Below are 16,598 nucleotides of genomic sequence, written 5' to 3' on the forward strand. Positions count from 1 at the left end.
GAGTTAGGGCTTCGGGTTCTCCTGCTTAGTTTAACTCAGTAAGCGGTTAATCAAAATAATGGTTTATATTTGCAGATGGACTTTGAAGCTCTCTTATAGTAATCATATACCAGTGTTACCTGTCACCTTCCTAAGCAGGACTGATGTATTGATTGTGGTGTCACTATAACCCCAGGGGGGACTTTATTACTTCTGTGTTAGAGATGTAGAGATTTTAGTGCATATAACCAGTGTATGGGGAGTCCAGACTCAGGTCAGAGACTCGGTGAAATAGTCTACATGCTTTCCCCACATTGCACCTGGGACGTAGACTTGACTCTTTCATCATTTCTTGTTTGAAAGTAGGTCTCGCTATATTCTCTAGGCTAGCCTCTAATTCCTGGGGTCTCAGGGCATCCCTCTGCCTCAGCCTCCCCAGGAGATGCCTTGAACTTGTCCTTTAATGCTGCGATGGCATAATAGTTTTTTCATTGCTGTGGCAAAATGACTGACATAAACTGTGTCAGCACCGAAGGGCTTATTTTGATTCACGGCGTGGGAGGTCATGGTGTGGGGAGCTTGACACAGCTGGTTACGGTGTATCCACAGTTAGGAAGCAGAGGGAGATGGGTTCCAGTGCTCAGTTCGCTTCCTCCTGTTTATCTAGTCTGGAACCCCAGCCTAAGGCACGGTGCTGCTCACATTCAGGAGGAGTCTCTTCTCTTGGGGTTAACCTTTCTGGAAACCACCCTCATAGATACATCCAGACCTGGATTTTCCATGGTGATTCTAAATTCCTTCAAATGGTGATATATTACACCATTCCTTTCAATTGATTCAAGCTATAGAAACTCATCAATGAAGAGTAATACAGGGATCTACCAGAGGTGCCATTTTCTGTTCATTTTGAGAAAAATGTCCCACTACATAGCCCAGCTAGGTATGTAGTAGGCTAAACTATGTAGCTCAGCTTAGTCTCTAACTTATAGCAATCGTCCTGCCTTAACATCCCTGGTATGGGGATTACAGGTTGGAGCCCTCATATTTGGAACTATGAGGCCTTTGTGCAAAGTTACCTATGAGAAAGAGCAAACTCTTTGCACCTACATATATGTCTGAATTTTAGGGGCTCAGACATCTGCTAAGACACTGCCTGTATAATGGTAAGAACACCCCACTTGAGAAGTTGGACAGTCTCCAGTGTTCTTATTGCTATAAAGTTGCTCCTTCAACAAACCTGACCCTGACTTTTTCCCCTGCCTTGCTCACCAGATGAGTGTAGAAACCACAGGTCTAAGCTTCCTCATTCATGGTTCATGTTTTGAGAATGCTGCTTACAGCATCTCTGGTCCTCCAGGTCTAAGATTCCTCATCTGTGCTTCATGCTTTTGAGAATGCTGCTTTCAGCATCTCTGGTCCTGCAGGACTAGATAGCACATTCCTTTGTTAGTTATTCTTCACTCACCAGTATGTCAGTGTCTTCCTTGAACTCCCGGAATTAGAGCACAATCAAGAATTGAACACACGCTTCTAGCTATAGCCTCTTCCTTTGTTCTGGATATCACAGATCCAGGCCTATATCCCCTATATCTGTTCTAGTTTAAAACCTTGTGGTATTTTGAAATCTAATACACCTATGGGAAAGGACACACAACACAACAGACAATTCTGTGAGTAGACACAAAGCAAACATCCCTGTAGCCATTCTTGACCACCAGGTCAAGAACGTTGCCCACTTAAACCTCAGCTCAGCGAGCACTAGCCCTGAAGATAACTTCTACTCTAACTTGTTTGTCTTGCTGTGCTGGAGATGATCTGGGCAGTTGTGTATGTCATGAAAGTATTCAACTACTAAGCTCCAGACCTGCCCTTCTAAATCCTAAATCTTTTATCACCTAAAAAATCCCAGTTAACTATAGGAACCTAAAACACTCTAGTTTCCCTTGGGGCTTTCAACTTCATGTGAATGAAATGATCAAAATCAGAATCCCTAAGTATCTGACTTGGTTTCCTCGACAGTGTGAGATTCACTCACACTGTACAAGTAAGTAGTTTAGTTTCCTTGTATTCCTCAAACCTTTAGCTTGCATGAATACACTGTAATTTTGTCTACTGTTAACAGATACACGAGTTTTGGAAGTTAAAATCAAAACTACTATGACAGCCGCTTTGTGTTGTATGTGATGCATATAGAGCCAGCTACACCAAAAGAACTCCTCTGTCTTCAACTTCGAAGCAATAGGCTCTGAGTCCTTGCCAACAATTAGTGTTATTAATCTTTTCATTTTTAGCTACTCTGGTGGTTATAAACTTTATTTTTACAATGGGTAATGCAGCTGAGCCCATTTTCATCTATGCATATTTGTCATTTGCTGAGGTAAGCGCTTGGCAGCCTGACACTCATTTGACTCAGACTGAATTTGCAGCCAAGTGAACTCTGACAGCTGATGATGTTTAGTCATCTCCTGCTTACTTCAGTTGGGTTTGGGGTCCTCAGAGTGGGTTCAGGCTTCCACCATTCTACTGTCGTCTAATATCCACTGAGTGTCCACTTCTCCCAGCACTGAAATAGAATATGAGCAAAGAAGAAGAGCAAAGTTGCTCTTAATCCTTACAATCAGCACGTGATGTGATGCTGATACCACTATCATTATCTTCACTTCACAAAAGAAGGAATTATGGTGGGCGAGGGTAGGCAAGGTAACTTATCTACGGTGTCCCAACTCGCAAGTGGTGGGATCCATATTCAAATGGTATCCAAAGTTGCTGTAATGTGCTGCTTCCAAAGAGGAAAACATTGAAAGCGTAACACTGTAAACACTGGATGTGCCTAATCCTGTAGAGACTTGATGCTCCAGAGAAGGGAGATGCCCTGGGGTTGCACCCTCTTAGAGTTGAAGGGGAGAAGGAACGGGGTAAAGAACTCTTGGAGGGAGGGACTGGAAGTGGGGGCAACATTTGGGATGTAAATAAATAAAATAATTAATTAAAAATAAAATAATTAAAAAAGAAAGACAGAAAAAATTCTCACATTGAATCTCTAATAAATCATAAATGCTTAAAAAAGACTATAAAAACCTGTTTGTGAATGCGCATGTCCCTTATATAAGATGGTATAATAGCTGCACCTTCTGTATACAGCTTCTGTATTCATAGCACAATATACATACCACTTTAGAGTATAATGGCAAGAAAAATAGTCATTTTAAGAATGGAGACAATTTTTTTCTTATTCATTTTGGGTCTGTTGGTTGACCCCCCCAGCCATGGATCCACTGATATGGAGTCCTGTGTGGACTTTTAAATACTACAATATACTGGATGTTGAACTCTACAATCCCCACAGCATTGTCTGGTTTCCAGCCTTGTAAAATGTTCAATGGAGGAAATAAAATCAAATTTATCCAAATGCAATGATTTTTCCTTCCATTTAATATGGATGATGTTTGTGGCTGTAGAGTTCTTTGTTGTAGGAAGCTTTCTTGTATATTGGGGGTGTTGACCAGCACCCTGGCTTCCTCCTGGTAGGTTCCAGAAGGACCTCCCTGTTACCCTAACTGTAACAACTAAAGCTATTTTCAGACGTGGCTCAGAGTCCTCTAGGAAGCAAGTCTCCATCTGCTTATTTAGCATCGCTGCTGCAAAGCTCATGGCATGCCCCACCCCCACCCCTGTCCTGGTTTTCTTTCAAATACCACATGATCAATAGGAACTTAGGGAGCCATGGGTTTTGTTTTGTTTTGTTTTGTTTTGTTTTGTTTTGTTTTGTTTTGTTTTTTGGCTTACATGTTCCAATCACAGCCCAGCATAGGGAAATCAGAGCAGAAACTGAGGCAGAGGCCATGGAGGAGTGCTGCTTACTGGATTTCTCCCCAGCACTTGCTCAGTTTGCTCTCTTATACCAGCCAGGACCACCAGCCTAGGGGATAGCACTGCCCACATGCATCATGAATCAAGAAAATGCCCCCATGGACTTGTCTGTAGGCAATCTGATGAAGGCAAGCACTCAAGGTTCCCTCAACCCAGATGACCTTAGTTTGTGTCAAGTTGACAAAACAACAACAAACAACAACTGAACAAAACACAAACACTAATCAGCAAACCCACAATTTCACCTTGCTTGGCTAAGGAATCCTCCCCACTCCTAGCAAACTACAGTGTTTCATTAGATTTTGATTCCTTTATCCTTTATCTTATGGTACCCGCTCTTCTTAGTTTTAATGTAAGGGAGTTTGTCCATCTCTTGTCTTGTTTTTTGTTTTGTTTTGTTTTGTTTTCCTCCCTGATTTATGGGTTTCCTTCAAGCTCCAGGCACACTCAACCTTGTGCAACTTTCGAATACCTTCTTGGCAGCTTGATTTCTTTTTCTTGGCATATTCATTCTCATTATCAGCATAGACTACTATCTATTAGACTTTCCAAATCAAGAAGTCAGCTCATTCAGATGGTTTTTCCCACGGGGTTTGGGAGGCGAATGGCCCACGAGAGCCCTGACCTCATGAATGAATTAATCCATCTATCGAATTGGTGTTATACCCTGCTCAAAGTATGTCCATATTGGGCAAAACAGTCTTTTACGCTATGACCTGTTTGAGAGATTCCACTGTTGTAGGAGACTCCATGTCTGAGGTGGAATTAAGTTCTTTCCTTTAGGTTCCATATTCTTTGCATAGTCTTCCATCATGTTCCATTTACAAATATTGTATATTTGTTTGCTTTTGATATAGGGTCTTTCTTGCTAAACAGCTCAGGCAAACCTTGAACTTATGACCCTATTACCTTAGTCTCCTGTGTACTGGGATTATAGGTGTCATTACATTTGGCTTTACCCTTACTTACATAGGAGATGGTCTCTACAATTTTTTGAGGACAGGGACTGGGTCCTATTAATCTTCACTCCCAGTGTAGAATAGGCACTGGTCTGTGTGTATACCACAGGAGCACATGTGTGTGTACCACAGGAGTACATATGTGTGTACCACAGGAGTATATGTGTGCATCAAAGGAGTACATGTGTGTGTACCAACCACAGGGGTACATGTGTATACCACAGGAGTACATGTGAGTGTACCAACCACAGGAATACATGTGTGTGTGTGTACCACAGGAGTACATGTGTGTGTACCAACCACAGGAATACATGTGTGTGTATCACAGGAGTACATGTGTGTGTACCACAGGAGTACATGTGTGTGTACCACAGGAGTACATGTGTGTGTACCACAGGAGTACATGTGTGTGTACCACAGGAGTACATATGTGTGGATCACAGGAGTACATGTGTGTGGACCAATGACTGTGTCCACTGGGTCCTGAGCAGGTTTTAAACAATGTCAAGGTCATTGATACCTCCTTACCAGGTATCTCTAGGGCATGCTTTTCCTTGGAGTCTCCAGTCACCCATTTTCCTTCTTAGGAGAAGGCACAAAGACTCTAAGAGGTACGTGCTGTGTTCTTTACCTTCTCAGCACAAACATGATGTCATTTGCTCAGTCAGCTTTCCCAGACTGTTCCTTGCAGGTCTTCTAATTTCAAAGATAAGGAGAAAGCTCCTTCTTTGCCCCATGGCAGCATTCTAGAAAACCTGTGTTTGCTTTGGTCTGTGTCACCTTTCTGCTTTGGAGATTGACTTCTTAGCCTTTGGGACCTCCCTCTCACTTAGGAATGGCATCCATGTCTGTAGGCATTTCTTTATTTCATCTTGGGATTATCTTAAGTTTCAGGGCTATAACCAAGTCATTGGGAGCCCTCTGACTTTACCAGAGCTGTCCAGGATGGTGACAGTGGACAGATGGAAAGGAGCAAGTAGAGAAACAAGGGTCAAATGACAAGAACTTGGTGACCATTTGGCCATGGAGGAGGCAGAGATGATTCTTAAATCTCTGAGTTGTTTGTGCATTTTTGCTGTGCTGGAAGTGGAAGATAAGCCGGGGCCTGGAACGTGTTGGCCAAGCCTTCCACCCCTGAGATGCCCTTGCTCTTTGATTTCGGTTTTGAAATAACAGAATGTCAGGTTTCTGTTGCAGACATGGAAGTCACAGGAAAGGAGGAAGATGAAGAGGAGATGGGGAGATAACAGACATTGTTTGGAACATTTCCATGGAGACAAGGGAACACAATACAGGAGGTAATTGGAGATAGGAACGTGACTGTGTATATAGGAAATATGACTCAGGAGGCTGTTGAGATGAGGGTGGCAGCTGAAGCTGAGGGAGTTAGAGAGACATCGGTGTGCTTATGGAGTGGCCAGAGACAGGGATGGCACAGGAGAATTTATCCTTGAAAGAGACGGAATGTATAATCAGTGAAACTGAAGAAGAAAGCTGGGAGAAGAACGTGAATCAGAATTTTCCTCTAGGCCACTAGAGGAAAATCCTAGGGTAGAAGGGATTCCTAGAAAGCTTAAGAGATACAGAGACACCAGTTCTGGTCAGAAGAATGCCCACTGAATTAGCATGAAGGCCATTGGGAACCACAGGGAAGCCACTTTCAGCCCAGAGAAAGAACAGGAGGAAGAAGAGGAAAAGGAGGAGGAGATGGAAGAGGAAGAGAAAAAGAAGGATGAAGAGGAAGAGGAGGAGGAGGAGAAAAGGAGGAAGTTACAGCCAGATTGTGATGTAGAGAAGGAAGTGGAGAAAGAGGGAATAGGTTTCTAGAGAGGAATCCCCCTATCTGTTTATCAGGGCCCACCCCAGGCCCTGGATATAGTAAGGGGAAAAGAGGCAAACGGTTTTATTTTTATCCTGTGTGTGTTCTAAGGAGTCTGCACTTACTATGGTTTAGGTACTAAATATCTTCCCCTACTCCAGCGATGAAGGTTTGGTCCCCATTGTAGCAATTTAGAAGCAGAGGCTTGGGGGTGGTGGCGGTGATTGGATCAGGAGGGCTCAGATCTCATCAATGGATTCATAGCATTGCTTTCCAGGGGAGGGGCTTGTTATGTACTCTATCAATTTCTCCTTCCTCTCACTTCTCAGCTGCCACGACATGAACAGTTTTAATTCACCAAACCCTCTCTACCCTCTCTACCCTCTCTACCCTCTCTGCCATGTCGAACTGTGCTAACATAGGCCCCAAAACAAGCCTAGACAACCATGATTCAAAAACTCCCAAACAATCCAAAGCAGAGAGATAGGGAGGCAGGCAGGCAGGCAGGCAGGCAGGCAGGCAGGCAGGCAGGCAGGCAGGCAGGCAGGCAGACAACCCTTCTAGAAGATGATTTTCTTACTCATTTTGTCACAGAGACAGAAGGCTGGTTCATACAGAAAGACTCACTTTTAGAGGCTGTTATTAGAATCATCTAATGGGTGAAGAAGCCTAAAGAGGCTGGTTTAGAATGTACCCCACTCTCCCTGCCTGACCCTGAATCTTTGACTTTTTCCTTATCCACCTGAATGGGAAGAACACCGAGTGGAAGAGAGCATCAGGCAGCCTGGTGGGTGGAGAAGAAGACAGACATGAAGGAAGGGCAGAACTGTACAGCTGTGAAGACAAGGCTATCCCCTGCTCACTCCTCAGCTCTCTTGCTGAGGCCTGAGAGGTATACTACAATAACTCCCCACTGCCCTCAAGTCTAGGATTGGCTTTTCCTCTTCTCTGGGGCTGACCTATCCCTATGTCCCTCTCCTGGGAGGCAGGTACAGGAACCCAAGCAATCTTCCATGAGAGGTGGTCCTGGGAAGTGAGACTTTAGCCGTTTGTCCAAGCCAAACGGATCAGGGTTTTTCTCCAAACTGAGTTGAGCTTTGACACTTGCACCTGAGAGGCTAACCAATCTAGCCTCTTTGGCTGTCGTCTGAGACTGTGTAAAATATACTGTTTAGTCTGGTGGAAGCTGACTGATTCCCCAGGCTCCTGCTGTGCAGCCAAGTTTGCACCTTTGTGGTGCTGGTCCAGCAGGCAGGCGATGCAGGGACAAATAAGACAGGAGAAGATAACAGCTACTTGGTACAAAAGAATCATTATTGGAAAAGGTTATTTCTTCATGTCTCTTAAGCTATAATCACAGAGAACTGTAAGCTATCAATTCAAGGTGATGTCCAGAGCTCAGGCGGAGATAGAGAGACAGCACATGCGTGCAAGCTTACAGGACTATGAGCTGGGAGCAGAAGGAGGATTGTGGATTCCTTTTGACACTCTTTTTCTGGGGGACTGTGCCAAGTGCACAGGGCTAATGGTCTGGGGAAGCTGTGATTGTATCCACTATGTGTGTTCAAGTGCTTCTCATACCTTTCCCATGCCAGCATGGGCATGTCCCAGCTTGATCACCACAGGGAAGTTCGGGGCTGTGAGCTGAAAGATACAAGAGGAAATCACTTATTAGCAATCTCAGAGCATTGCCACAGAGAGGCTCTGGGCTATCTGCTCTGTAAAAAGATTCACACATAGAATGCTTTCAGGGATCCCCACAGAATTCTCTGTAGGAAGCCACTCTGCTATCGCTCCAATATGCCTTTGCACACCTGAACTCCCAGGACTAGCTTGTCTGGGGGCACCGGATAGACTGTAGAGATGGAGATGTTCCAGTCAACTGATTTCACATTTTGGCTTTGTCATAGTGCAGCTGTGGGCAAAGCATTACATGGATCCATGCCTCTTTTTCTCATCTGCAAAATCGGGATGATAATACCAGTTCACACAATGGGATGGACATGAAAATGGCAGGAATTCTTTCTAAAAAACTATTTTACTATTTTATGTGCATGGGTACTTTGTCTACATGAATGTATGTGCACCACATATGTGCCTGGTGTACAGAGAGGCCAGAAGAGGGTTCTGGATTCCATGGAACCGTAGTTACAGATGGTTCTGAGCTGCCATGTATATGCTGGGAATTGAATCCAGGTTCTCTAGAAGACTGGCCAGTGCTCTTAACCACTGAGACATCTCTTCAGTTCTATGTCAGGAATCTAAAATGGTAAGTTCAGAGATTAGCAGCTTCGTTTTTCCTAGCACCCTTCTGCCTGCAATAACACTCTAGGTACCTGGAGAGTCTCATTCCTCACTGCAGGAATTCCTGTCTACTTTTGCTACTAGCATCGATCAGTTATACCCGACAGGCACTGTGTAAAACAACCTCTTGACTTCTTTGAAGCATCCCTCTGTTTTCTAGTCCTTACCTGCCTGGTCTTTCAAACATTTCTTATCACAACACAAGGCTGTATAGAGAATCTATGTTTCAATCTATACTGTCAGCAACATTTTCTCGAGGTGTATGTATGTGTCTCTCCCTTTGACATAAATAAAGAATGCTGAGAGGGAAAATTTGAGAGGAAAGCAGGGTTGACGCCTGAGCTTCAATTTGTTACTCTTGTTGTTTGAAGGGTGTTCGCTTGATTTGTAGGAATCTATTCTGGTTTGCTGGAGGTCAAAGTTTATCTTGCCCTGATACATAGTAATGATGTCAGTGTCTTCCCTTTGGGTCAGATTGTCTCTCAACAGGAGTCATCACATCCCTTTCTTTAGGCTTTACAGAAAGTGATCTATTACCCTGTCCTGGGTTGTTCCCAACAATGCACTTGTCCTTATGCATGAGGGGCCCTGAGGAATTCAGCTCTTCCCTCTGAGTGTCTATTACACAATCTTTCCCAATGGCTGTAAACACCTAGGAGATTAATGGAGCACACTTCTGAGTGTATTTGTCAGTATATTCCCAGAGCTGACTAGATCTTGAGACTTTGACCTAATGAATAGACCAAGCCCTTGGTGGATTCAAAGCAGGATGGCATAGCTGGGAGGTGGTAAAATGTCTCAGGTGGAGAAAGTGTCCTTGGCGACTGTGTCCTGCCCTGGCCCTTTCCTGTCAGAGTGGCCTTCTGTTTCCTCTCCACCATGATGTGAGCTGTTGCAGCATCCCTTCCCCAGGATGGACTGACCCATTTGAAACTGTAAGCCAAAATAAACCCTCTCCCCATCATGTAGCATTATGTCAGGTATTTTGTCAAAAAAAAGAAAGAAAAAAATAAAGCAAGGTATATATCATTTCATTACATTCCTACAATGGTCCCTTGAGGAAATCTTGGAAGATATGTATTTATTACTATATTATTATTATTATTGCATGTTACATATAAGAAAATTCGCCAGCTGAGAACTTAAGTTGGATTCTGTAAACTTTAAGCTCAGTTTGAATATTTCCCCCTTAATTCAGGCTAAATATTGCCATAATCCCGAACCCTAAGGTGAAGTAATTTATCTTTTAAATAAAAAAAGTAGTATTTGATTTTGATACCAAAAGCAATATGCACTCACTGTAAATATTTGGAAACTTTGATAAACTGTTAAGTATAAAAAAGGGCAATAACAGTCATCCCAGACTTATCATATGCTAGAATGAGAGAGAGAAAAGGCCTTATAGTTGTTATTTTATTTGTTTGGTTTTTATGGAGTTGAGAGCACAGTGCATATCCAATTTTGTTCCCCACTCTTTCCACCTAATATTAAGTGACATGAGTGTTCCTGGTGGTTATTGTGGGCTTCACATCTGAAAGCAACTTCAAGAGCAGCAAAGGGCATTGAGTTGATGAAACAAAACCCTGCCCAAGCACTTGAAAGCTTGATGTAATTCTTTCCTTGAACCTGTTCCCTCCCTCCCCAGAGGGAGCCAGTGTTTGGATTCAGTGTTTATTCTTCCCCGGCATTTGTTCTTAATGTTACTATTATATAATTCCTAACAATCACTGTACCACTGTACATCTTTAAGCTTCAGTTTTGGTGCTTTAAGGACATATTCTTTTACACTTTCACACACACACACACACACACACACACACACACACACACACACACACTCCCTCATCCATGTTGGCATGCTGATTGGCCCAGCCTTGTGAGGTCATGGGGGTGCGACAGTCATAGCTTTATCACGTCTCCCCTCCCCAGCTCTCACATTCTTCCCTCCACCCTTTCCACAATGATCCCTGAGTCCTAGAGCGTGTGACATCCTTGCCACATTTAGGACTGAGCACTCCACTCTTTTCCTGAGCATTTGAGTCCCTGTGTTGGCTGTCACCCAATGTAGGCAGATGCTTTTCTGACCAAGGCTGGGAGCTCTATGGGTATAAATGTAAATATTTAGAAGGAACTTTGACATCATGTTTATATAGCAAAAGGATTGTATTATCTACTTGCCTAGGGCCTATGACTTCTCCAGCCTTGGGAGACTTGCATTTTATCATTTTATTGGTCTGAGTAGTGTGAGGTACCCACGGAGTGCATTTTCATTAGGGATCTTTTGTTGCCTGGCACAATCATCACATGAAGCCATCACTGCAGACTGCAGACAAACTCAGCAATTGAAAGATTGGAGGCTTTGCTTCCATCTCATTTAAAGGTAGAACTGGAGGGGAGATAGATGGGTGTTCCCTTGCCTCTGCCCTGCCTATACTGGTCCTAAGCTGCCTTTGCCATACACGTTTCTGACATCTCTTGACCCCTCCATACCTTCTCTAGCCCAGGTGACCCCTCTTGCCTGCCTGGTGTGCTTCTGCCCTTTGCACACCACATGTGTCTGTTTACACACTTGTTGCACGTGGATAGTTGATATTGACATTTACTTTTTCCAAAACAGCTCTCTCTTATCGCTTGCTTTTGCAATGCGGTGGAGGGAACCCAGGGGCTGATGTGCCACCAAGCTACACCTTTGCCCATGCTTAGCTCTACATACTAGACCATGCCCAGTCCTTCCATGACACAGTCCTAACCCAGTCACTGCAAGAACTGCAACCATGTTCCATGCAATTCTGCAATACTCTAGCTACTTTCCTGCCAATGAACAAATATGTGTGTAGTTATTTCTCTCCATCTCCTTCTCCCCCACCTTCCCTGTTACTGCAAACAAATTTCCACAGAACACTCCTGTGTAAATGTCCTTTGAGCTAGTATTTTATCTCTAAGAGGCTAGGCTTGGAGCTTTCCAGTGAAATATAGGCAGACTTTGGAGATACTGGATAGGTTTCTACGGTCGGTTGTTTTATCTCCAGAAATCAAAGTGTGTGCCATGAATCTGCATGTGAAGAGTCCACCCATGACATCACCCTTCCCTCCCAGACTAAGACTGATGGTTTTCAAGGGTCATGTCAGAGCCAGGAATAGGAAGGACCAGGGACCTCTTGTGCAATGTACCTTAGCGTCATTTCCTTCCTGGGCTTTATAGATAAGAACACAGAACAAGCCATTCACTTGAGCTCAGACAGGTTAGAGCAGCAGCACGGCCCCGTGGCTACCCATCGCTTCTGCCCTGTTCCCCTCTTCCATGCTGTGTCTATGGACCCCAAGCGCCGTTCCTATTTCCACCCCCTTTGCCACAGCCAAGCCCCTCCCCAAACACAGACAGGTCACAGAGGACAGAAAACATCTTGTTGGCTGGGCTATTTTTTCTCTTCCCTTTGCAACAATAGCTTTATTTAGTTTCCTTGGGGATGGTTTCTCAGGGACCCTTTTCCCGGTCCCATGGCCCCAGACACTCCAGAGTTCAGCACTGCCCCATGGCAAGAGGCCTGACATCCTGTTGGAGGGGGCAGATCCATCTTTGAAAACAGATTCCCCACCCTGATAAGGCCTTATTCAAAAGCACCCAAAGAAGCTAAAATAAGTGGGGCGGTCCTGTGTTCTTGCAGGGTGTTCCCTTGGGAAGATCAGAGTCCGGCAGTCTGAGCCAAGGTTCAACCAACCCCATCCTAAGGCTGAGGCTGGAACTGAAATTACACAGTGGGCACTTGGGATAACTTCCTACCCAAGGCGTGCCACCTCTAATCTTGGTAATAAAGATTTAAGCATGTGAAGAATTAGATTCTGACTGAAACATTGCTATAGTCTGAGTGTGTTTCCAAGGGCTCATGGAGGAAGCCAAGACTAGGGCTTTGTGCTGAGGAGACAGGACATTTAAGAGGTAGGGTCTAGTTCGAGTTGCTTAGGTCATTGGAGGGCATTTTAATAACTTTTAGCGGGGTATGGTGAGCTCTGCAAGAGTGGGCTGGTATAAGAGCTCAAATCAGGGGCCTTCCCCACTGCTTTGGCTCCCCACTTCCCCAGATGAACGTATGATTATTCATTGTGCCGGTTAATTTTTGTCAATATGATACAAACTAGAGTCATCTGGGAAAAGGGGGCCACAACTGAGGAACTGCATGCATCAGATTGGCCTGTAAGTGTGCCCGCCGGGTGGGGGGTATTTTAACTTTTTAAAAGAGAATTTATTCTCATTATTTGAAATTACAGTTTGGTATGCGTGTCGGCACTTGGAGGCCAGAGGTGTCCAAATTCCTGGATCTGGAATTACAGAGGGTTGGGATCTACAGGAGATGGGAGCTCAAGCCTCTGGAAGTGCTCTTGTCCACTGAACCAGGTCTCTATTTCTGTGGAGGGTATTTTCTTTTTCTGTCCCCAGGATCTCTCTAAGTAGCTTTGGCTATCCTGGAACTCAGAATGCAGACCATACTGGTTTCTAATTCACAGAGATGCTCCTGCCTCCGACTTCCAAGGCAAATACCACTCCAGGGTGAACAGTTCTAGTCTGTGTAAGAAAGCAAGATAAATAGGTTACAAAGAGCTAGGTAATAAACAACGCTCCTCCATGGCCTTTGCTTCAGTCCCTGCCTCTAAGTTCCTGCCTTAGCTTTCCTCAGTGATGGAGTGTAACCAGTAAGTCAAATAAATCCTTACTGTCCCCTTCCAAGTTGGCTTTGGTCAGTGTTTTATCACAGCAACCAAAAGCAAACTAGGAGAGCCCCTCACTCTTTGTATTTGTGTGTGTGTATATTTCTTTATAGCCCATTCCTCTACTTCTCTATAGGTGTTCTGAGGATGAAGACCTCTGTTTTGCTTGCCACCATAATGGTAACACACAGGCCTGGTACATAATGGATGTAGGATCCTCTGGATCTAGAATTACAGGTGGTTATGATCCTGCTGAATATGGATGCTGAGACCCAAACAACTCTAGTCATCTGGAAGAACAGCAAGAGTTCTTAATCACTAAGCCATTTCTCCAGTTGTAGCTTCTATTTTTAAATTTTCATTTTAAATACAAAGAAATGGGGTAAAGAGAGGTGGAAGATTGCTCTAAAGATTACCCAGGAGCCGGGCATGGTGGTGCACGCCTTTAATCCCAGCACTCGGGAGGCAGAGGCAGGTGGATTTCTGAGTTCGAGAGCAGCCTGATCTACAGAGTGAGTTCCAGGACAGCCAGGGCTATACAGAGAAACCCTGTCTTGAAAAAACAAAAAAACAAAACAAACAAACAAACAGATTACCCAGGGAGAAAATGAAGCAGCCTGGATCTACCAGAGCCCCTCACCCTAGCCACCCTGTGGTAGTGACACCCCTGGATCCTCATGCTGTCTGCTACCAAGCACTTTCTGCAGTGGGTGGATGGAAGCCTGCAGACTATGAGGGTAAATCTAGTGTGCATAGAACCTGAGCAATGTGGGGTAAGATGGTGGAAACAGGAACTCTGGATCCAGGAGGCATATGGTTTCTACTTTTAGAGCTATAGGCTATTGGTTGAGTCACAACCAGATCTGTGACTCAGTTTCCCCACTCTCCAATAGGAAATTCATTAACATCAAGCTCCCTAAGAAGCAATGGGTTTATGTCTGTTGCTGATTGTGGTTGAGATCAGAGGGTTGTCCTATAATAGGACTGTACAGAGGACTGTAGAGTTCTGGCTAAGAAGCTCTGCAGATACCTTTCATTTCAACCTTACAGCTATTACAAAGAATATTCTCCACTTGTATTCCAACCTCACTCATGTGTCCCGCCATGCACCTGGGTGCCTAAGATAGAAATGGCACCTGCCCTGCCTTCCTTAATTCTTCTCCTATCCCAGGTCAAGGGCTGGTACTCAGGAAGGTGTAGCTAGGCGGTATTTGCTGGTTGGTCTATGGGCTCTCTGCTTTGATATTCCACCTCTATTTTGCCTCCCCCCCCCCATTGCGGCTTCTAGTGTGTCTTGGAAAAATACTGGTAACAAATTTAGAATAATTAAACTGAACATGCCGTACCAACAAGCAAGCATTCCTTTTTTTCTTACATTTCCTGTTTCCCTGAGAAGTGCAATAGTCAGAAATGAACAACCCCACAGGCTGGCCCCACCAACAAGCTTTCCTTGTTCTTGCCTGCATGAGCTTAGGGTTGTAGCAGGCTCAGGCTGCCAGCTTATATCCTTACTGGGGGGACTCTTCAGGTGACAGTTGCATGCAGAGGACATTCTCAGGGGAAGAGTTGGTCTGGAGCAGGGACCAAAGACACCTGAAAGGCAGGGTATAGGAGCCCACCCTCAAGCTCCTGAAAAGAGGATTCCTCGGGATCCCAAATTTCCTGGGCTACCCACTGTTCTTTTACTTTCCTTTTTCCCCTCCCCTCCTTCTTCCTGCCTCCTTTCTTCTCTCCTCCCCTCTCCTTTCCTCACCTTTCTGTTCTTTCCTTTTATTTACTTTTCTTCAAGATTGTTTTTCCTTTATACAGGGTCTACCTACACCACCCATGTGCCCTATCTTCCCACAGGAGCCTCCTTGGGTAGGTTTCTTAGCCTCTGTGGTGGTTTGAATGAAAATGGCCCCCATAGACCCATGGGGATAGCATTATTAGTAAGTGTGGCCTTGTTGGATTGGTGTGGTCTTGTAGAAGGAATTGGTTCATTGAGGGGTGGGCTTTGGGGTTTCAGAAGCTCAAGCCAGGCACAGCCAGTCTCATTCTCTCCTGCTCCCTCTCCCCCTCCCCCCTCCTCCTCCCCTTCTCCCTCTCTTCCTCTTCCTCTCTCTCTTCCTCTCTCTCTCTCTCCCCCCCCCTCTCTCCTTGTTGATCCAGATATAGAACTCTTTGACACCTCTTTAGTATCATGTCTGCCTGTGTACCAACATGTTTCTGCCATAAAAAAGAATGGACTAACCCTCTGAATATAAACCAGCCCCAATCAAAAGCTTTTTTTATGAGTTGCTGTGGTCATGGTGTTTCATCATAGCAGTAGTAACCCTAACCTATGGCAGCCTCCCATATCCCAGGGGCTATGTCTGTAAGGGGAATAAAGTACACAGCAGAACTTCATTGTTCTGGTGTCTGAGTCTGTATGTGAAGCACACACGACCTATATCTGTGTCCCAGATAGTTCTCCATGGGCAACAGAAATGACATTCTACTGAAGATTAACCCAAACACTCCAAACTTACTACCCATTACAGCCATGGACATTGTTTTAAAACATTTTACTTTAGAGACAAGGTCTCTTGGTCCCCACCTAGATCAGGTTGGCCTTGAACTTGACACAGGCAAAGATGACCTCTGGCTTTCGTTTCCCCATTGCTGTGATAACAGGCATGTGCCATCATGCCTGGCTCAGTGTTTTGAATATTGAGAATCAAACCTGGGATTTCTTGCATGCTAGGCAAGTATCTGCTGTCTGAGTTATAGTCCCAGTCCCAGGTCATGCTTGTTATATTTCTTCTTTCTTTCTTTCTTTCTTTCTTTCTTTCTTTCTTTCTTTCTTTCTTTCTTTCTTTCTTTCTTTCTTTCTTTCTTTCTTTCTTTCCTTCTTTTCCACAGAGAACTGCATTAGTGGTCTCATAAGACAATTGTGAGGGAAAAAAATTGCTTGAGAATCTCCAGAAATTCTGCTTGCTGTT

The 16,598-nt window shown here is 44.4% G+C and overlaps 1 protein-coding gene across 3 annotated transcripts in view; it reads right to left on the reverse strand.

Annotated features, from left to right (window-relative positions):
• Positions 1-16,598, reverse strand: part of Syn3 (synapsin III) — a 437,574-nt gene that overhangs the window by 64,150 nt on the left and 356,826 nt on the right. For all 3 annotated transcript variants that reach the window (XM_021173742.2, XM_029482726.1, XM_029482727.1), the window contains exon 7: positions 8,209-8,271. In XM_021173742.2, coding sequence (XP_021029401.1) covers positions 8,209-8,271 — 63 coding nt within the window. The remainder of the gene's footprint in view (positions 1-8,208; positions 8,272-16,598) is intronic.

The sequence above is a fragment of the Mus caroli genome, chromosome 10 (genome assembly GCF_900094665.2).
Source record: "Mus caroli chromosome 10, CAROLI_EIJ_v1.1, whole genome shotgun sequence".
Classification (NCBI taxonomy): Eukaryota; Metazoa; Chordata; class Mammalia; order Rodentia; family Muridae; genus Mus; species Mus caroli.